At 33.6% G+C, this 22286-nt stretch overlaps 1 protein-coding gene across 5 annotated transcripts in view; it reads left to right on the top strand.

Annotated features, from left to right (window-relative positions):
- Positions 1-22286, top strand: part of STRN3 (striatin 3) — a 68838-nt gene that overhangs the window by 31688 nt on the left and 14864 nt on the right. For 3 of the 5 annotated variants that reach the window (XM_074824570.1, XM_074824569.1, XM_074824568.1), the window contains exons 7-10: positions 722-863; positions 6457-6567; positions 13040-13180; positions 18904-19037. In XM_074824570.1, coding sequence (XP_074680671.1) covers positions 722-863; positions 6457-6567; positions 13040-13180; positions 18904-19037 — 528 coding nt within the window. The remainder of the gene's footprint in view (positions 1-721; positions 864-6456; positions 6568-13039; positions 13181-18903; positions 19038-22286) is intronic. The other 2 variants (XM_074824571.1, XM_074824572.1) reach the window with 2 other exon arrangements.

Genomic DNA, 22286 nt, shown 5'->3' with positions numbered 1-22286 from the left:
ACCTATGAAGACATTACACTCATTTCTTGACTCTTGACAAAAGTTGGTTTTTATAGAAAGTAGAAGGATCATTTATAGTTGTCTCTGTAAAAATTGTCTCTTTCTGCAAAAGTGGAAGAATACTGTGCAAGTCACAGAAACATAATGCCTTGCAGAAATTTTCTTCACCTGCAGAATGAAAGAAAACTTTTCACTGATATCTTGGTAGAGGGGGGTATTTTTGTTTAAGATGAAGGTGTGGTAGAACTAGTAAAAAGACACTTTTCTGAAAACACCATATTTTCCAAGCTTATGCTTAGTACTGAAATAGAACTGGAAAACAAAAAGGAAAAGAGGCTTCTGGACCAGTAGAAAATACAGTTTGTTTGTAAAGCTTCTCTGCAGAGCTATTGATGTTGCAAGAAAATCAACAGAATTTTCCAATTGTTATGTTTTAAATAAAAAATGAAGACTGGGATGTATGGGATTGTTTTTGTTGTTAAACTTAGTGTCAGTACTCTTTTCATTTCCTAATGATCACTAGACTGCACTGCGTGCTCTTTTTTTTATAAGCAGCTCTAGATCTGATAATATTTAGGTGTCTTTTTCTGAATTTCATGTTGAAAAATGTTTTCCCCTGTAACCAAGGACTCAAAGTAATCTGTATCACTTCTAACCTAAATATTTGAGTAAAGAATCTGTTCATGATTCAAATGCAGAAAAATTTTTTATCTGCTTGCAGATTGGTAATGAAGGTTTAGCTGCTGACCTTACAGATGACCCTGATACTGAAGAAGCTTTGAAAGAATTTGATTTTTTAGTGACAGCTGAAGATGGTGAGGGAGCTGGAGAAGCTCGAAGTTCAGGAGATGGAACAGAGTGGGGTAAGATGCTTAAAAAAGCATTTAGAAATAAAGGAATACTTGTTCACGATAGTACATAAGATTGCAATATCTACTAAGATGGTGTGGATGTGTGGATGATTGTGATGATCAAATGCTGATGCTTAGATAATAGTGTATTGGATGCTGAAACTTTCATATATATATGCTGTTGTAGTTGCCACAAATACAATTATAGTTGCATTTGTTTCAAGTTTTGGTTTTGATTACAAAAAACTAAGAGGATAATATTTTCTTTCTTGAATAAGAAAGGCTAGGTTTCTGAATGTTTTTATACCTGACTTAAATTTGTTTTCATAACTAGATTTACTCTTTTTTTTTTTTTTTTTTCCCCTCCTATTTGTTTATGATCAGGAGCTTTAAACTTTTTGTGATCAAGTTAAATGAATTTCTTTGGTGTACTTGTAAAAATGGCAATTAGTATATTTAGTTTTTCTGGCTGAGTGTTTTAGGTGTTATTGCTCATGTGGCTTGCATTAGTAGAATGAAACAAATACTTTTGTACTGGCCCAATTATTTAATGATTTATTTTAAATTTAGAGTAGATAATAAAGTTAAGTAGCTTACTAATTTGATATGAAACAAAATATGCTAAGTCAGAAACTCCTGGAGCCTACATGTTTCAAAGTAAGAAATTGAAACAGGGAGAGAATTTGGGTAGGAAAAAGAATAATGAACCAAGTAATTCCCATCTGCCTTGATATGGGAAATTGACCATCTTCATTTCTAAACTGTGGTGCAAGCAGTTTTGTGGTTGCATAAGCCTTTCATTGTCTGGCCAAAAGTCTGTCTTTCATTGTAAGGCCAAAAAGTGCCACTAGATCATCTTCTTCGGCCATTTTATGTCACTGAGACAATTAATTTGTCATACTTAAATAATCACCTTGGTGAGCAAAGAGAATATAAACACCTACAGAAATCAAAATACTGGCACATCTTCCAGCAAAATCTTCCAGTCTTGATTTTGAAGATACCAAGGATTAGAAAGCATTCCTTCCTGGAAGTTAGTATCAAAGGGTTAGTCACCTTTATTTTTAAAACTCAGTCTTATTTCTAGTTGGAAGACAAAACTGGACAAACTGTTACCTTTAGTTTTGGTAAGACCTATGTATTTTTAGAAGCATTTTAGTTGCTTGGTGTTCCCCTTTGAAGGTGATATTATTTGATTAGTTTCTTGGTCATCTTTTTATTTAGCCAAACAGGGAAATCTCTTGGTATAAGATGTCTCACAGGCCCTGAAGCCAAGGTTTTGACTTTCAGTTTGCAACATCCCTTCAAATGTATAGTGATGCAGAAAGTTCTGGTTCTAGCATCAGTCTTACCACTGTTGTATATAGAAGGAAAGACAGCTTGATGCTGTAATTCATGCAGTCAAAGATTTATCTGTTATTTCAGAGCAGACTGCTGAAATTTACTGAGCTAGCTTGTCCATTGAAATTCCAAGTCATTGCTTTCTAAGACTACTTTACAGCATGTTACATCTCTGTTGTCTTCTCAGGTAGTTACCCAGAATGGAGGGATTCTGATTTATTTGCAATGCTGACTTTACAAGTTAAATTTTTTCAAACTTGTTTTTGAGCTGTCCCACACTTAAAAATAAAATATAATTTAAAAATCTATTTTAAAAATCAAATTGATCCACCACACTTTTTAGAGAGCAGTTTGAATGTCTTTTATTACAGTTTAAGTGAACCCATAGCAAAAGTGAGGCAGAGCATTTGAGGAGTTTGCACACGCTTGTGACAGCTTTTTTGCTACAACTGGTTTAACTGCAGTAATTCCCTTCTTAACAAAACACTCATGTGTGAGGCAAGGAAGTGGGGAGGAGGAAACAAACATAAACCTATTTTCATTTTAAAAAATGTGTGTTCCAAATTTTGCTATATGAAGAAAATATCTGTTTGTTGTGTATTTTGTACTAACTTACTATTTAAATGAGTCAGAAGACATATTTCCAACTGTAGTAGCAATGCTTTTTTCCTAGTATGTCATTAATTTCAGCATTGATTTTAGTTCTTTGCTTAAATGGATGCTTGAGGATACAGTCTATCAGGTCTTGGAGTTATGTGTCACTTTTTTAAAGATCAGGGGGTAAATTTGAAATATTTGAAGACAATGCTTCTTTATTACTTATTTATTACTTATCAAAAATAACATTTCAAATATCATCCCACTTAAATGACTTATAAAATAAAATAATACATTGCCTAAAGCAATTTATTTTAGCCTGTCACATTATTTTGAATTCTGTGAAACTATTACTTGAAATCTCCAGGTTCATCCACTTATTTAGTTTTGAGGGGGAACTTCATTTCAAAGAATACTTTCCGTTACTTTCTAAACAATTGCATCAACCATCAACTTTAGTATTTAAGTTAAAGTTCATATTTTTCTTCATAATGTAAATAGTTGCTCTGTTCTGTTTTCTTCTCAGCTTTTTTTCTTCCTGTTTTAATTTTCCTGTCATTGACATCCTTCTATCACTTCTTACTCTTGCAAGGATTTAGGCTCTGAAAAAATGTAAATGTTTAGATCTGTATTTCTTTATAATGCTTTTTATTATCTGGAAACCAAACTTCTGATGTTTAGGCTCTAAACCCATTGCCTAGTCTTGCTTTATTATTAATTTCAATACTTAATCATCAAAGTATTGTTTGTAGGTCTAACTTCAGATACACTAAAATATTTCATTGCCAGATTTGATAGTTAAATTTTTGCTATTGGAGACTTCTGCAAACCAGCTACCGAGTGTGGAAGTTTGGGTTGGTTTTTTTTCCTTCCTATAATACAGCTTTTTACGAACGCATTCTTTTTTTGTAAGTACTTCATTTAATATATTTTGAGTCTTAAATTATTTTCAAACATTGTGATTTAAAGTCACGTGACATGTTTTACTTGAATCTTCAAAATTTTGAAAGATGAGGAAATTCAAACAGTGTTAAATAAAGATGCAGCACATTAGAAAATTAATGTACATTTTTAGATTAAAAAATTTATAAATGGCTTGTGGTGATATAGTATGATCAAGAAAAAGATGCATATAGAACTTCTGTTTGCTTACACAAACAGTAATAAATACACATTGTTATGTATTATGTTACATATTACAGATGTTACATATTATGTAGTCTTTTTATTCTGCTTATGATTTCGGTGACTTAACTATGTGTTCATCACTGAATTTCTCCTCTCCATGAAACAAAAGTTCTGTTTACAGATGAACCATGACTCAGAGAATGACTGACTGTGCCCAGAATTCTGGGTGGCAGACTGTGACTGGAATTCAGAGTCTCTTGGGTCATCTTTTAAATAAAAACTTTAAAATAAAATTTAATCCTTTCTTCACTAAATGGTATTGGCTAGTGGACATCCTGAATCCTCTGCAGTGTCCTGATGTCAGTTTAATGTGGGTTATAAACACTGAAGGTAGTTTGATGAAGTTCACTGCTAGGGGGGAATTACAGAGGTCTTGCTGTTACATGGCTCTCTTCTGAAATAGCTAAGTGTATCTAGGCATACCTGAGAGAAACACTGCTGGGTTTTCCTTAAAATCTTCATTGAAATTATTTTCACAGCCTCTCTGGTTAATCAGAGTTAGTGTCTTATCTAGTTTTCTGTTTACAACCTACATTTCAGTAGCCGATAGCATTGTTTTTGACTGTTTGCAGGCTTAGTTTTTCCTGTTCTCTGTTTTCTGAATGAGCGCAGTTCCTTCAAATTCTTTGTATTGCTATTTAATTCCCTGTTTGTTTTGCAATCTACAGACATTTTCTAAACTTCTAGTGTAGAGCACAGACTGGACATATTATTTCAATTTTGTCATTACCATCACTGAATTATGTGGACCACTTCTGGTTTAACACACCACACCTTGTAAAACATACCAGAATGATGGTTTTGTTGTGGCTTTTTTTGTTTTGTTTTTCTACAACAGCATTACATTGCTGTTATGTATAGTCAGTTTCGGTTCAGTTTAATTCCTGAATCCTTCTCTGCAATGTTGCAACCTAGCTGATTATTTTCCTTTTATTAATGGTGCTTTGGATATATTTATTTTAATTTGTTCTTAACTGAATTTCTTTTCATTGGGTTTTACAGGGGTTTTTTTGTTGTTTTTCCCAATTTCCTTCCTCTTTTGGTTGGGCATATCCTCTGACTTATCTTTCTGTGCCTCTTGTATTTCACAACTAATCACTGTTCTTTGTCAATGTTTTGGCCCTGTGATCATAAAGAGTGAGGTCTTTGTTTGCAGTTGGGTAGTTGTAGCTGTAGTTTGGTGTAGGATGTCATTGTTCCGTTCCCCTCTCCACAGCTCTTTTTGGACAGCTCAGGGGACTTTGCCGTTACGCTGACTGTTTCATGCTTTCCACTCCTGCTTTTTCTATATTCTACCTCTTTGGTCAAGATTGTTTCTCTTTGTCATTGATCAGCCCTATTTGAATGATGGTAGATGCATCAACATCCTAGGATATCTTCTCATTCGTTGTCATGTTCTGTCATGAAACATATATGTAGGAATAACTCCTACTGGTTTGCATCCTATATGCATGTTTCTTTGTTTCTGCTGTGTATGGCTCCTCTTGTGCACTTTTATGACTGTAATGATTATATTCAAAAATTGCTGTTTTATGGAAACACTGATATCATAGGTATGATTGGAAGTTGGGAACTGAGAAATCTAGTTTTATTATTTTATGCCTAAAGAATTTGTAAGCATAAGCTTAACTGGCACACAAACCAAGTTTGATTGCTGCCTAGTTGGCTACTAGCAAAAGTGCTTCTGCCAACGTTACATTTACCTTGTCTTAGAAACAAGTTTATCCTTTTATTAATTCTGTGTTTCCAGAAATGTTTGGGTAGTTTAGAAAAGTGGACACTTGACTTTTCTTGGAGAAAAATTAATTCTGCAATATTTGTCAAACAGAAAAAGACATGAAACTGCTGTGGAATGTTGTCTTTCTGTTAATTAAAATTTAATTGCTGAAATGCAGCGGGATGTCAATTTATTCACCTATGTGAATTACTTTATGTAAAAAGCTGTATTTATAGACTTTGTTTCTCTGGTTATATGTTGGACCAAGGTTTCTTGTGCATGTAGAATGAGTGCGAGAGGATGCATGGTGGTCTTCGTGAATAAACTGGCTCTGACTTACTCAGCTTGCATTTTCATGAGAGATATAGCATGACTACTTTTATTTGCTTATTCAACACTGGCTGAATAATTTCTTAACACTGTCTTTCTAAAGATGCAGTAATCGTTTCTGAACACCAATGAATTTTTGTGTATTTTGAAGTATCTAACATAAACAGTTACTTATGAAGCTTAATTTGTTTACTCCTTAGTAACAAATTAACGTACAATTTTCAAATATGTAACTGGTATTACACAGTGCCTTGGAAAACTGTATGAAATGAGACTTAGTATTTTGTAAACTTAAAACTGAGACTGCACCTTTAAAGTAAAGATTTATTAAGAACTTTTATTAATGCTTTTATACAGCTATGATAGTAAATCGCCAACAGCTTGCATTGCCAATTGCTGATTTTTTTTCTTTTAATAATATGCTGCATGTAGACAAAGATGACCTGTCCCCAACTGCTGAGGTTTGGGATGTAGACCAGGGACTAATAAGTAAACTGAAGGAACAGTACAAGAAGGAACGAAAGGGGAAGAAAGGGGTAAAGAGTAAGTGCAGATTCTGAATCTTGTAATGCAACGTTTTTTTGCCTATCTATATAGAAGACATTTTTTTTCTCACAAGTTCTGTTTTTGTTTTTTTCATTAAGCATCATTTTCTGTAACGGGGGCAACCAACTTTAACTTTCTTCTTGCTGAATGGGAATATGTCAAAACCTTTGACAGACGTTTCCTAGATTAGAAATGTTGAAAACACATACAAATTTAAGGTTAAATAGTTAGAGAGAGCTAAATGCTTTGAAATGTGAGTGTAAAAATAATGAACAACTTCCATTTTGAGGATATTCCTACTCTGAGAAGTTTTCTGAAAGATTTAAACTTTATCTGCTTCTTAAAATATAATACTGTAGTACTGTTGGGGGGGCGTTGTTGAGGTGGTTTTGATTTGAACATGAGCTTGAGTCAAGCTATAATTGCTATTTACGGGCTTGTAATTATTTTTACAGTCTAAGGCAATAAGAATAAAAAAATGCCTGTAATGTAAATGCAAACTTTTTTGTGTCTTTATTTAGAAAATAATCTTTATTTTATGGTGCCCTTCACTTTTCTGTGCAGTTACCACATTTTGATTGACACCTCTTTACTCTTTAAGAGATTTCAGACCAGTTGACCTATTTGAACTATGTAAGTTAAACCAAATTTCAATATTGAAGTACCTGGTAAAAATGGTTTTGTAACTTACATCATCAACTATGCAAAGCTCTTAGTGGACAAATTGTTATGAAATCTATGTCACTCTAGAGAAGCTCCCTTGATTGCACTTTTTTTTATTTTTAAAGTATATTACAACAGTGTCTGGCAATATTTAGTAAAAAATATATTTTTCCTTGATTTGAAAAATTATGTGAATATGTACTAACTAAATTAAGTGATAATTAAAATATAACACTTCCTGCAGAATTCTGTAATTATTAAGATTTGAATTTACTTTGTAACATCTAACAAAATTAAGTTAATGCATGTTGATTGTTTTTTCAGCAATTCTGCATGACTTGCACGTACACACACTCATACAAATGTAAAATCTTTGAAGTAAAGATTTTTACCTAGTCCTTGGTTTGATTAGAACTTACAGGAATAATTGGAATGCTGATGGGTATCCTCATTTAACATGTGAATCAGCAGTTGACACCAAATCCGCATGAAGTATTTTGTAGGGTTAGGAACTTCCTTTTAATACTAGAATGGACTTCTTTTATTTGAAATTTTCTTAATAAACTCTGCATTTTGGAAGCACAGTGGCTACAAAATAAAAGCAAATGTTTTGAATTCTGGGAAAAAATAAACTAATTAGGGGATTTTTATATTTATCTCTCAAAAATTGTGACTTTAAGTTACCACATACAGGAAGTTCTTAAAACCATACTTTTGTTCTGGTTCTAATCTTTTCACAGTCATCACACCAGTTAGTTTCTACTTTCTGGCTTGTGCAGGGTGCACAGCTGTAAACCAGAGACAAAGTAGTGTTGTTCTAGGATTATAAATGTTATGGAAAAACTCTTCTCGGGCCTCCAAATTTGTTTTAGTGCCATTATTTTGGCTTGTCTAGAAAGGATTTCTCTTTCCTGTACCTGTCGCTTCCTTGGCTGCTACGCAATCAAGAATTTCTGTCATCTTTTTGTTTTTCGAAAGGTAAACCTTAAAATTTCCAGAAGAGGAGCATAATTCTCACCCATCAAAAATAACTCTTTGTCAAAAATTGGCATTTTAGTGGTCTACATTGCCAATTAAATTGGTTGTGACCGTCATTTAAAATAAATAGTAATTATTCTATCTGAAATGTCTCATTGCAAACCTTAAGACTTTGCAATATTATTATCAAAACTTTTCCTGTCCATTTTCCTGCAGTTGCTGCAAATGGTATAACATTAAGTTTTGTACCATGAATGACATGACATGTTGGCCATCAATTATTATTTGATGTATATTGTCTTTTGCCAAGGTGTGTTCCACTATCAAAACTTAAGGAGTATTTTCTTCATCTAAAGTAATTTGGAAACCTGCTTATGTTCACATAAGAGAATTTTAGGAGACAGCTGTATGTCACAATGCTGTGAGGTCATGTAAGTCACTGTTTAGTGTTTTGGGTTTTAAGTTTAAATTCTCCTTTGGGAAACCCTAAGCTCACATAGTCAGTCTCACAGGGTGGTTTGTGGGTTTCTGCACTTGAGTCACGTTCATGATAGTAGTTTCTGATTAAAAAATTGGCCCCTAAATCACTGAGCTAATTAAATGAGAACTCCACACACAGTAAAGGTATGTGTTTAAGGCTGGGCAGGTTTATTTCAATCTGTTTGATTCGTAGACTTTTTTCTCAGCTTTTTTAACATTCTGAGGCTGAAAATAATGTCAAAGGCCTTCTTTATTCCTGCTTCTCGTGTCTGATCGTTCATGAACTTCAGTCTGAATATTCATCTCTTATTTTGCTTGTCAGTGTATTGTCAGACTTTCATCCGAATTTATTTCAAGCAATATCAGAATTTATCAGCATGGCAGTATATCATCATAAAGATCAAATAAACATACATTGACTATCACCTCTTGCAGTGCTTTGAGAACAGCGTAATAGGGCAGATATTGTAACGGGTTCTTTTGTTGGATATGCATCTGTAATTGCCATAATCTGCATTTAGACTGTTGTCTTCATAATAGGATCCTCATAGTCCTGGCCCAGGTATGGTAATTTTCATTCCAAATGTAGAGATAAATAAGTGAACAGAAGTAGGTTTGATTCTATTTTGATACTTCTGTAGTCTGCATTCATCTGTTTTCTTTTGGGTAGAACACCTTAATTGAGGTTATCTTCTGTCAGCACATATGTTTTCATAATGTAATACGGGTTTTTTTGGTTTTTTGGGGGTTTGGGTTTTTTTTGTCACGATAATCACCATGTTATGTGGAAATACTACTTCCTTACGAAAGGATCTTTAAAACCAAAACAAAACCTAAAAACCAAAACAAACCAAAAACTACCCCACACTTAAATTGCCTTTGTAGTATCAGCTGTAAGATAACTCAAAACCTGTTTGTTGAAGAGTTCTTATATTAACAAAAAACAACCAAACAAAAGACAACACAAAAAACCCCATCATAAACCAGCTACAACCTATTCTCGACTTCATTGTGATAAATAGATGAGTTAAGTTTGATTTCTACAGAACAAGACTTACCTTTTACAGTAATATGCTGAATTTAAGGCCAGTTTCTTGCCCAAGTTTGGTAAGATCATTTTTGTCAGGTAAATCAGGGGATGACTGGTTTTCAAATATAGTCTGTCAAATTTCAGAATGTAATAGTGGAAATGATGCATATCTCATTTCATACTATCAGGTCAGTGTAATGTGTTCTCAGCAATTTGAAAAAGAGTTTTCACATCTTAAATTGTGTACATCACTGTTAATATGAAGATATTTTTGCTGATTTTCCTTAGTTTCCTTGAAATTTCTCTCATTTTTTTATTTTCCTGGTCTTTTCCCTCAGTCTAATCATTCTATATTTATGAAACAGTATCTGTCCTGTTCACTTTGCTAGCCTTGATTTCTGGAAATACAGTGTAATAGTTGATAGGCATGAAGACAGGTTTGCATTTTACCATCTTCATTACCATCAGCTATTGATATAGAAGGATCCCTGTGTTATAGTCAGGCTTGGGCTATTACATCTTGAAGCTAATAGAAATCTGCTTATGTCTTCAGACTACAAACTTTCAGCACTGAATATTCAATTACTTTTTTCACTTGATCTCTGAAGGAGGATACGCTGAGATGGGATTGTACATGTTTTGTGTTTGTTCATAACAGGTTCATGTTTACTGATTTTTTTATTTTTTTTTTGTTCCAGTCCTTTCTTGAGAATAAAACAGAGTAATCCAGTTTGTGCCTTGAACATAGCTGCTTATGCAGAGGCAGCACATTCTTATCCTTAAAAATCTTTGTAACATTTAAAATACTTCAACAACTATGTATGAAGATACACTTGTATCTTCAGAAATCTGCACAGTCTGTGGGGGTGGCACAATCTTGAATCTTGACATTTTTCAGCATGAAATATGGAGAAGTTGTTGGGAACAGCAGCTGCTCTTTTATAAACTTCAGAAAGAAATTTCTCTCTGCACTGTATGATTGAGGGCTGTTCTGAGGTTATGCCTGAAGGACAAGAAGTGACTAAACATACTGAGAAACATTAAAAGGCAAGGCTGACAGTCCCCTAACCAGTGACATACTAAATGACTGGCTGGTTCAGGGTAGCAGAGCAGGGACTCTATTTCTAGTTACTTCAGAGTGTGCTCTGAGACAAACTTCTCGTGCCCATACATTTGGTGTGAAAGCATCTCCAAAAGATGCTTCAAGTTTGGATGTGAATAAGAGTTTATAAGCCATTTTTGGCATTTTCCATCTGTGTGTTGAACACTTCATGCATGTCGACACCGAGAAGACAAAGTTTTTTCTGGAAAGCAAAGGGTATATTAAAGTAGACAGTTTAGGGTACCCGTCATGACTTTTATCATGTCATTTATTGATTGCAAGAATGTTTCTGCTGCTGGTCATGGTAGGTGTCTAGCTGATGGCCAACTGGAATAAGGACAAAAGCAGGCTTTGTGGTCTGTATTGTAGAGACCTGGCCATTTTAAGAATGAGTTTTGAAATGAGATCTCACCTGCTGACTGCAATTAAGTATTGTACCTTTGAAATTAAATCCTGTCAGTCTAGTGGCTATTAGAAAAAAGTGTTGGTGCAAAAGAGACATTTCTCTTTTTTATTATTTTACACTCATTTCATTAGCTGAGATCACAGGTTTCTAGAAGTCACCTCTACATGAGAGTGAAATGAAAATTAGCCACTCAAAATCTGTTCTGCTGCATAAGGGAAATGTTTGGAAGCCATTTTTATTCTCAAACAACTTCTGGGTAGCAGCATTCATAGATTTAATTGGAATATTGTGTTCCATAAGAAAAATATCAAAAGCACATACACAAAAAAGTATAGGGAATTCTATATTTGGCAAAATGAAAATGTTTTGCAAATATTAATGAGAATGAGTTATACAGCATACCTCTTGGGGTATGCATGATATACTTTCACTATAATTCTACTTCCAGAAATACTTTTTCATTATCATCCCTCTCTCCAGAGAATTCTCCATTTTCTCCAGAGAATTAAATTATTGATAGATACTTATTTTTGAACACATCAATTTTAATCATTTTTTGTCAGTGAGATCTAAAAATTGAAATTATTAGATATTATTTGAAAGAGTGTGTTTTAGTGTTTAACTGTTTAAATGAACAGTTCTGCTTTTGATAAGTCATCTGTAATTAGCGTTTACCTTTTACTTTTTTGAAAATAAAGGCTTTGTTTTAGTTTCAGTTTCCTTTTTAGTAAAAGTGGTACATGTCACCCCAGAGTATAAGAAATTGTTTCCTAATGCTTCATTTACTAAAAAATTGACATATTTGAAAATTATTTAAGTTCTAATATGCCCTTTTAAAGATAGTAAACATTTTTATTTTAACAAGTTTAAAAGCATAGTTTTTGGTGGTGGGGTGGTGAGTTTTTTGTTTTAAATGTTCCACAGTATAACTGCGTGCAGTCCCAGGAAGGACTCATTTAAAAGCTGATTATGTTTTGCATCATTGTGGATTGTTTTCTTTAAAAAGAGTCTGTCAATGAAATTTCACTTTATGATTAAAGCTTGACTTTTTGACGTGCAATCTGTAAGGTGGAAGCAGGATTCAATTTATTAATTAAAAAAAAAATTATACTATTCTCGTTTGCTAGTGTCTACATCATGAATTTAATGCACATAATTCAGTATGCTTTGTTTCTAGAGGCATGCTTGTATAATAAGGGTAATATACATCTGCAGTTTCATACAGTGGTGGAAGCATTGTTGCTCTTGTGTTTAATAAACACTTTATACAATTTAAATACCATTCAAAAGCAGGGAAAGTTAATTGTTCGTTGCACCCCCATTATGAGTTGTCTGTACTTTTTCCCTCATCTTTAACCTTATTTTTTATTTGCACTGTTTTTCAGTGTTAAATTGTTTAGTATAGTTAAAGTTGTGTAATATTATTAGCAAATGTTTAATTCATATGTATTTTGTATAATAGTTAATGTTCTTTCAATATTTGGTTTGACTTCCCATGAGGGCCGTAAGATTATTTTTTCTCTCCTACAGGAAATTGTAGAATAGATCTACAGAACACAAAGGATTTATTCTATGATTGAGTGAATTAAAACTGTTTGCATGTAGTTTTCAGATTTGATGTATTAACTCCTTTTGATTTCCAAAAGATCAATTTTATTAATATACAGAGACAAAAGAAAAACATTGTATTTATTTTAAGGAGGTCCCGTCAGTAATTATTCTTGTTTAATTAGTTTATTGGATTTTTAGACTTCAGTCAAGTCAAGCGGTAGCAATCAAATGAATCTTTGCTGCTGACGTTAATTTACAGGAGTCAACAGGACAAAACTTCACGACATGATAGCTGATCTGGGCGATGATGAGATACCCCACATCCCTTCAGGAATCATTAATCAATCTAGGTCACCCTCTTCTAGAATGACTGATCATGAAGGTGCAAGAGCAGAGGAAGGTACAAAACATTCAGCTACTTATTGTATTTCAGGAGATTTCTTACAGAAAGCACACGCTGTAATTTACTGTCCCCTCTATAAAGCTTAATGCAATTGCAGATTGCCACATTATTATTTTATTTGTAATTCTTCCCAACTGGTTTTATAAGAATATGGCTTGACTTTCTGTGGCTTATTGTAACTTACCATTATTTCCTAAGTATTTTAAAACAACTTTATGTACAGCAGTGTGTTCTGATACTATTCACTATTAAATCCCTGTTTGCAGACTCCCCCTGTTAGCAAAAACCTTTTACAAATAGGGTGTTGTTGATTGAGGGGAAAAAAGGTGAGTATTAACATCTGATACACAGTTTGCATTTTAAAGTGAAATTTAAAGGGGTTTATTTAAGTTATGAGACTAATTTGTCTCTTTTCCTGAAGTTTAATGTTCTCTTTTTTAAAAATTCTCTTCCTTTATATACGCAGGTGTACAAAGACACTATTTCTTTAGAGTATTGGTTTCAATTTCAAGATTTCCTTAGGCAATGAAAGTTAGTGGCAATCTATTATCTAAATAGTCCAAAAATCTTATATTCAGCTTTAAGTTTATTTTTTTAAAGGAATGATTTTCCTTGTGTTAATTTTGATATTAGAATACAATGATGTAAATTCGGTCCTCTGCTCAGAACATATTCAGAATACTCAGCTGAATTCAGATTTGGCTCCTTTATGATGATCTTTGACCCATAAGCCCTGGCATGGTATCAGCTATATAAGAAGTGGAAAGAATTTGCATTATTACTGATCCTAATAATCTGTTGGTTCTCCTACTCTTCCTTCACCCCTGACCCCACAAATGGCTGTCACCAGGCAAGCAGAAAAATAGAAATTTTGCAGGGAGGTTTCTTTGTTGCTCTCCCAAACTATTATTTTACAAGTATTTGTCTTCCCATGTTCTCTTTTACTGCTTTCCTTTTCCTTTTTGTTTTTATTTATGACTTAAAGATGAACCACTATCAAATCTACCTGTGGAGTGCAATTGAAAAACCTACTGGTGAAGTTCCACTTGTTAAAACTTGTGGACGTACATTTAGGTTGTACTTAGGTTTATTATTTACATGCTTTAGGTTGACTTTTAGCCTTCTTAAGGTATTAAGGGCATGTGACCCTATAGTTGCAGTTCTTGCAGTCTGTCTTAGGCTATTTTTCTTAAGCCATACATGTTGTGCAAAGGAACACAGATGTTCATTGTTAAGGACAGGCCATATAGCTCTTGTCTCTTCTAGAGACTTTAAATCTAAAATAATGTTGGACAAAACAGTCTTTCTGAAGAAATAGATGCTAAATTTGACTTTGATAAGGACTCTCTTTTATTGCCTGGTTCCTGTAGCATAAACACTGTGCTACATTTCAAATAAAGATTGTCCACACTATTTTCAAATTTCAGGATTATATTTTCATGCCATTCAATGTGTTCATATGTTTTCATCTTATCAGTGTAATTTGGACTTGATTCATTAAGAACAGTAGTATGAATATCTCTACCATTGTATCTGCTAATTGTGGTTTCTGCATAACTTTTAGACTTGAATGTTAGAGTGTAAATTCTGCTGATTTTGATCAGAAATTCCATCCTGAATACTATGTGGCTTTTTGAGTTTTTGTCTATAGTGTATGGTGCAAAGCTGCAAGCAAACAAGGTTAATGCTGCTTTGAATTCCTTCTAGGTCTGTCTTTTGCTAACAAGACCAAATACTTCCTTATCATAAAATGCAGATTTCACTCATTTATTCAGCTGTGTTTTAAAAGCAAAGTTTTTTGCAGACAACTTTAGGCTTTCTTGCCGGGACAGACTAGCCTATACTAATGAATTTTACCAAGCCATAATGTTCTTGGGACTGTATGTAAGGTTTATCCTACACTCTGAAGTGTTACAGTTCTGAGATAGTGGGTGATAATTTTGTTTTTGTATAGAGAAGATAGTGTTATTAAGTTCACTTTTTTTTCTGGAGGGGAGGAGGGGGTTCAGGAAGGAAAATATGGTTCTAATTGGCTGGGAATATATCTTCTATATCTCTAAAGGTATGGGGTTTGGTTGTGGGGTTTTTTTCCCCACTCTGAAGAGCCTGATTAAATATGATAAGAAAATTGTTATGTTGTAATTACACTTTATAGTTTTGGCCATGAGAAATTGGAGTTTCCATTTCACCATATTGCATGACTTTCAGAAAGAGAATCAACTGCATCATGATTCTCCATCCAAAGTATTGTACAGAGAATTATTATTTTCATGGTTTTTTTTCTTTTTTAATATCTAGATATTGTGGCGGTGTCAATATATAGATTGACATAAAAATAGCAGTAACAGCTAATTGCTTGGGCATTAATTACTGCTTTTGGTGTACCATACATTAACTTTCTGGAAAACAAGATTAAGATGTCTCTTTTGTATAGTAGACAACAACAGCATATATGAACATACATATCCGATTAGAGATTAAAGTAGTTTCAGACTGTACAAACATTACTGCTTGATTTTGACTTAATTATGTATGATGTCAAGAACTTGAGGGTAAGAAGTGCTGGTTAGGATTGGCCAAGAAAATATTTAATTATTGCATTTTTTCACCTAGTTTCACGTAGAAAGAAACTTGTACTATCGCATTTTTACTTCATATTTATTGATTGCAAACTCAGGTAAACATATATATTATGCTATGAGGATAGTATTGTACTCTGTGTGTTAGAAAAATACTTAGATTTTTATTTAAAGATGAAAAGCATTCAGTAAGTAACTTGTTTAACTGTCATTTGCATCTATGGATGCATTGATTTTAATATGCAGAGTTGTGGGTCTTTATTTTTAGTAGCTATAACATCATGCATCTTTCATTATGTTACTTTTCTGTCCTTTTTATAAAAACAGCTTGCAAGCATTTTTTTAAACTTCTTTGAATATGTCTTATTTTAAGTAATAAAATGTGCAAATAAATTATAGTTATACAACATATTATACATGCATATTAGCAACTTTAATATTGAGAAATAGGCTCCTAAGTTTCAGTTAGCATTAATTTTGAAGCTTTAAATAAAGGGATATTCACCTCTGATGCAAGTAAAGCTTGATAAATTTATAATATAGATGCTTAAGTGGTAGTATTTTTCTGTGGCAGTGCTTCATTTTTAGTATAAAGCATATGAAAATTGATCTGTTAAGGACAGATAACATTAATTTCACAAAGAATTAGTATGACAAGTTCAGGGGTTACTCAAGACTTGTGGGCCTGTCCTAAACATCAGATAGGAGTCACAGAATCACAACAGGGATGGAAAGTGTCCTAAAGTTCAAAATCAGCATATTGCCTCCTTTCTGTAGTGATCAGCAGCTCTGTTCTATAATGACTTGGGAGGTTTATCTTGTAAACAGATACTTGTATTTGGGAGGCTGAGACCTTGTCAAGACTGTAGAGGCGAGCCAGTTCTGGAAATTCCAAATAAAAGTATTGGAGTCTCTCTGTGGGAATCAAAAGGAAAAGGAAGAGGAAAAAACCCACAAAACCAACCAAACAATGATAATAACAACAACATGCACACACACCCAAAAAAGCCCCCACCTCTCCATCTGTTTCTTTTGTAGCCTTTATTGTGGTGGTTTTTTTTTTTCTCCCACTCTTTTTCTGTCAGAAGCGAACCAGGAAAAACTTGGTCTCTGAAGTAACCAAAGGGCTAATTGTTACTCATTTGAGGATTTCACAATTTAGGCTCACCCAGAGAATGTTTGTGATGCTATTTTGTTTCTTGCTTAATATAAAGTGTTGTCTGTATCTCCTTTTATATTCAGCTCAGACACTTTCACTAAGAAATCAATCTGTAGAAATTCTTATCTCATTTAATAAGCATGGATGACCGGGTACCCCCTTGTTGCTGCTGCTGCCTGCACCCCCAACCCCCCCCCCCCCCCAACCCCCCAAAACCACCAAAAAAACCAAAACAAAACCCAATAGTAAGGGAAATAGGTGGGAACATGGAAAATAATTGGGTGTTTTCTAGGAATATGGCTTTCTGAAATATGAGTGGTTTGGAATAGGGTGTAAAATTGAGAGTTTTAGTAAAATATTAATAGAAATGAAAGGATTATTCATATAAGGACATGGTAAGCTATTTTGGGCTGTTAATTTAATGTAGCATTCTGATGAGTCAAGACTTTTGTATGGATTGTAATTGTGCCTGATTAGAATACTATTTGCTCTTTTTATTCAGGTGTAGGAACAGCAGTGTTTATTCTTACATAGATAATATTCTCAGATTTTCACATGCAGTTGTATTGCCTGTGCTAATAAGTTTTTTTAATAATACAGTTGTTTTCCAGCATTAGAACTTGTTTTAATCTTGAAGTGAAGTCTGGGCTGGCTCCTCTTTGCATAGCCATAGCAGTGATTACAGACATCTAGAACTTTACACCTGGTTTTAGTTACTTTTCTTCAGCTGGAGTGGAACATAACTAGGTTACCATTCAGATGGGATGATACAGAATAATAAAGATGCATGTTCAAAATAAGAATTGTTGACTTATTAGTCCTCTTGTTTGGAACTATATTTTTAAGACAAAAAACAGGATATAGATGTTTTTCAGATTTGGAAACTTTTTTTCTTCCTCCGAGTTTCAAGGTTTTTCTGAGAGCATTAGAAACAATGGGTGGCATTAAGGTGAGACCACAACTCTCTCTGCCAAATCAGTGAAATCCAAAATTCAAGCAAGTATAATTTTTCAGGATGTCAAATACAATTTAACATATTTTGCAGATGTTTGCACTTAACTGAAGTTCACACATAGCTAAAGTTTAAGTACTCGGGTATACCTAACAAGTGTTCCAGTTTTTGCACAGAAAGGAATACTGATATAAGTAAAAGCAGCTTCTAAAATATGCTAAGGTATTACAATGTTTAAGCCTTTATTCCTGTTCCTTACTGCTAAATTGATATTTGTGGGTAGAAGATATACAGAATTGCTGAAGAGTGTAAAGAATATGGATGAATATTTGAAACTTTATTATTCAGATGTGAATTGAGAATGAATGGTTATATGTAATTTGTATTCATTCTAAATGATGATTAACAGAAATGTAAAATTTTAATTTGGGGAGGGCACAGCTAGCAAAGATAAATATCAGTAGAGTGTATCTTAAATTAGAATGCAAAATCATGCTGAGAAAGTGAGAGGGAATTCATGAATAACAGATGTTTTAATTTTTTTAATCATCCAAAAAAAACAAAGTAGAAGATATGTTTTGCAGGAGGCCTTTAGCCTGAGACACGAAAAAAATATTTATACATGCAAATAGAGATATTTGACTAGTATAAAGCACAGAGACTTATTTGCAAATGGATAGAAGGCAGATATTGTGAATGAAGTATTTAGCTGAGAATTTGGAGACCTGGGATATACATTCGATATTGCAATGTAAAGTCAGTCAAGTCCTTTGTCAGTAGTATTGAACACCTCTGTAAAGTTGAAATCAATTGACAAAGCATGATACAAGAATTGTGTATTTAATATATGTGTGTGTGTTTGCACATGTGTGCGTGTCTTCATGCTCTCTTGTTTTTTAGTTGGGGCAGTATGTAGTACATACAAGTTCAGTTTTAAACTCTGCTTTGCTTTTAAGTGATGAATAATGCAGTTTTTGATCAGTTTGAATTATTACGTTGAGACTTAAAGAAACTGTTTTGTTCTTTGTAGCTGAGCCAATAACGTTTCCACCTGGAGGAGGCAAGTCATTTATTATGGGTTCTGATGATGTGTTGTTAAGTGTACTGGGCCTTGGAGACCTTGCAGACTTGACAGTAACAAATGATGCAGACTATAGTTATGATGTAAGTGCAACTTTATTTTAAAATTCTTTGTGGTTTAATTTAATCAATAATAATTGGGTCCCCTCTCCCCATCTCTGAATATTACAGATACAGAGAACAGAGGTTTCATTAGCATAAACTATTACTTGGGAGGAGGAGGGAGCACCTTGTGAATGGGCTAAGTAATTTGGGTAATCAGAATTAAGTGAGATTACTTGTTTGTTTTCTATTTAAATAATTTAATTCAGATTTTGTCTCTGGGAGAATGTGTTATGACATAAAATAACTGACATCTTAATGTGAATTTGTTTGAACAAAAATGGCAATTGTACCTTGATATGGAGTATTGAGAAGACATGGCATAAACCACAAATATTGATATTAACTTATTTCTTTGCTCTTCCCTTTGTGTTTATGTAGTGTTAACAACATAGATTCTATATAGTAGTATATTTCAGATATAAGATTTGGGGTGTATTTTTATTATAGTCCAGAGTGTTCTGACATACCTTTGACCATATTCAGAAGGCTACTACCAATAGTGTTATATGAATTTTTCACTGGCTAGTAACATTTGATAGCTGGTTAGGGAAATGTTCAGGTAAGTCTTAGGTATTGTACTGTATTTAAAGTGTCTTGTGGTTTTAAGCTGTGGTTGTTTGGGGTTTTTTTATTGTTGTTGCTAAGGTATAGGGTCTGAAAATACTTGTGTGTGACCACACCTTTTTTAATCATGGTCATTCTTCAGTATTGATAACTGGTAGGATTATTAATTGCTGTAATGAAGTAAGAGCTAATACTTAAATTTCTTTGTTACTGAAAGGTTTTACTACTTGAATAACAAATTAAAATGTTAATTATCCATCCTTCTATTACTGCACTGAATAAAAACAAATGAAAGAGCTTTTTCTAAATTATTTGGAGTACTTTCTAAATTTGTATAATACATCATCCTGTTCACAGTAAAGATTAATTTTCAGGTTGTCTGTTTCATTTCAAATGACATAACATTTATGGGAAATCAGATAACTTAATATCAGAGTTCAGTTTAAGGTCTTTGCATCTTCACTTTCTCAGGATTTTGCCTTCTGTCTGGCTAAATATCTTGTGTAATCATGTGTAAAATGTATTTGACTTGTGGATCATGTACAATTGTTTAGAAAATTACCACTTTTAAAAAGAAGTTTCAATGAAATCTATGAACAAGTGGACTTTAAAGAAAAGCTTTTCAACCAAAAGCTTCAATTGTAAATGCTTTAAGGCAGCTTAAATTTGAAACATCCAGAACTGGATGTTCCTAACCACTACTCCCAACTAGTAGTAAATTCCCCTGGGAATTATGAAGCTGAATCGTTTGGGGATTTGTTTTACATAGTGCTGTATTTACTTGGTTAAATAACCTGTAAATGCTCCTGTCTGTATCTTTCTTGAAGAATTAAGAAAAGTTTGGTTTAATGCTAACTTGTTTGAGGAAAAATACTTATTTTAAAGCAGTTTAGATTCTCAAATCAAGCTTCTGAACTTGTCAATTGATTATTTTGTTTCAGTGTTATTCCTGTTTTACTGACAGTAAATGAGGCATCAAAAAAACTAAATGGTATACTTTCAGTAGTGAGGCAGCTACAGTTGTGAGATTAGATCACAAATTGTTTTTGCAGTTGCACTGCCCTATTCCTGAGTTCAGAACTTCAGAGTATCAAGGTCTAGTGGGTCACACATGCCCTTCATTAAATTTGTAAAGGTGACATGACAACATTTGACTCTTAAGGCACATGTTTGTAACCACAGAATTTTCTGGTTATTTTTGCTTTTAAAAATCTAAAATATTTGTTAAGCACCCTTCTTTCCTCTTCTGCTGACCAAAATCCCAAGTAAGTCAATCTGTATGCTGGACAATTAATTCATGGACTAGCTAGTATGGTGACCCTTAGGGTTGTTCTGTAATATTGTATTTTGCATGGCTCCATTCTTGGTTGGCTATTTTTAATGTCATGAGAATGATTATCAATCGCAATTAATAGCATAAATTCCAGTATCTGTACAACTCCAGTATTAGCTGAATACTTTGGCTCCATTATAGATCATTATTATCTGTTGTTCTCCAATTAGCTCTCCATTGAGAATTACTTATATACACAGAAGGAACAATAAGTTCCTGGGCTGAAATGACAGTCTGGAAGAACAGTGAGAAGCAGTATCGCTATTCTTGTACTTTTTCTTATGCATTTTTTGTTGTTTTTAGCTACTGTCAGAGCCCAATACTGAGCTAGAATCATCTTAGATCAAAATAATGCAATCATTAATATATTCTGATGCCATAATGGCAAATATATGCCGTACTTCTGTCTATGCTAAAGAGATTGCAAGAGTGTCTTTGAAGTAAAAGAAGGAATTTGTGATATCTACTTCAAGAGCTGTAGTACTGTAGGGAAAGGTGGTCTGTAGAGGATGGCCTGCGAGAGACTTCCAGAAGCATGACTGGTTTTGAGGAAAATGTCGTGCTTGACTGCAACATTGCAGCTTTGCAATATGTTATTCTCTTTTGTAAAGTACAGCTTCCTCATAAAACAGTGTGTAGCTGTTTTGCTTATTCCAAAAAGGAGGAGTATTTACAGATGAGACAAGACAAACTCGTGAAGCATTACAGTGAATAATGTGATTGACAGCAGCTGATCAAACTGTTTCAGGTGAATCTGTGGTACTTGTGACAAACCTGACAATACAGTTTTTGTTGTGCAAAGAGTGATGCAGAATATAACTTGGAGTTGCCTTTACTCTTGGGAAACTTAAAGCAGAGAATAGCGGTGATAAATACGCAAGTATGAAATACTGCCTGAACTAATAAGGAATTTGCAGCAGAAGACAGAACCTCATAACTTTGTTGAAGGTTTGAAGGTATCAGTGGTCCTGTTGATGAAGATGATCTTAGTGCTTCAGTGTAGTTGGATTTTCAAAATTTTCTCATCGAGACCCTTCATTAAGAGGCTCTTTAATTACAGCTTGGTTTGGGAGGTATGTAGGGAGAAGTTATCTCATGCTTTAATATCTGGCTGATACAGGAGACAAAGATAGAAGTAAGTTTTTGCTTTCTTTACTGGATCATTCACCAAATAGAAATGAGAAGTCACTGACTATAATTGTCACTTGGTTTCCCTGCTTCCTATCCAATCTTCCTTTTCCAGTCATCTTAGAGTATCTGCTGTCTCTTAAAGCATATCTCAGAAATGCAGGGTGGCTTCTGACTTTTTTGTCTGTCAGAAAAGATAGACT

The sequence above is a fragment of the Strix aluco genome, chromosome 4 (assembly GCF_031877795.1).
Source record: "Strix aluco isolate bStrAlu1 chromosome 4, bStrAlu1.hap1, whole genome shotgun sequence".
In the NCBI taxonomy this organism is placed as follows: Eukaryota; Metazoa; Chordata; class Aves; order Strigiformes; family Strigidae; genus Strix; species Strix aluco.
Note: the sequence above shows the minus strand (reverse complement) of the source record. Positions and strands in the feature narration are given on the sequence as shown.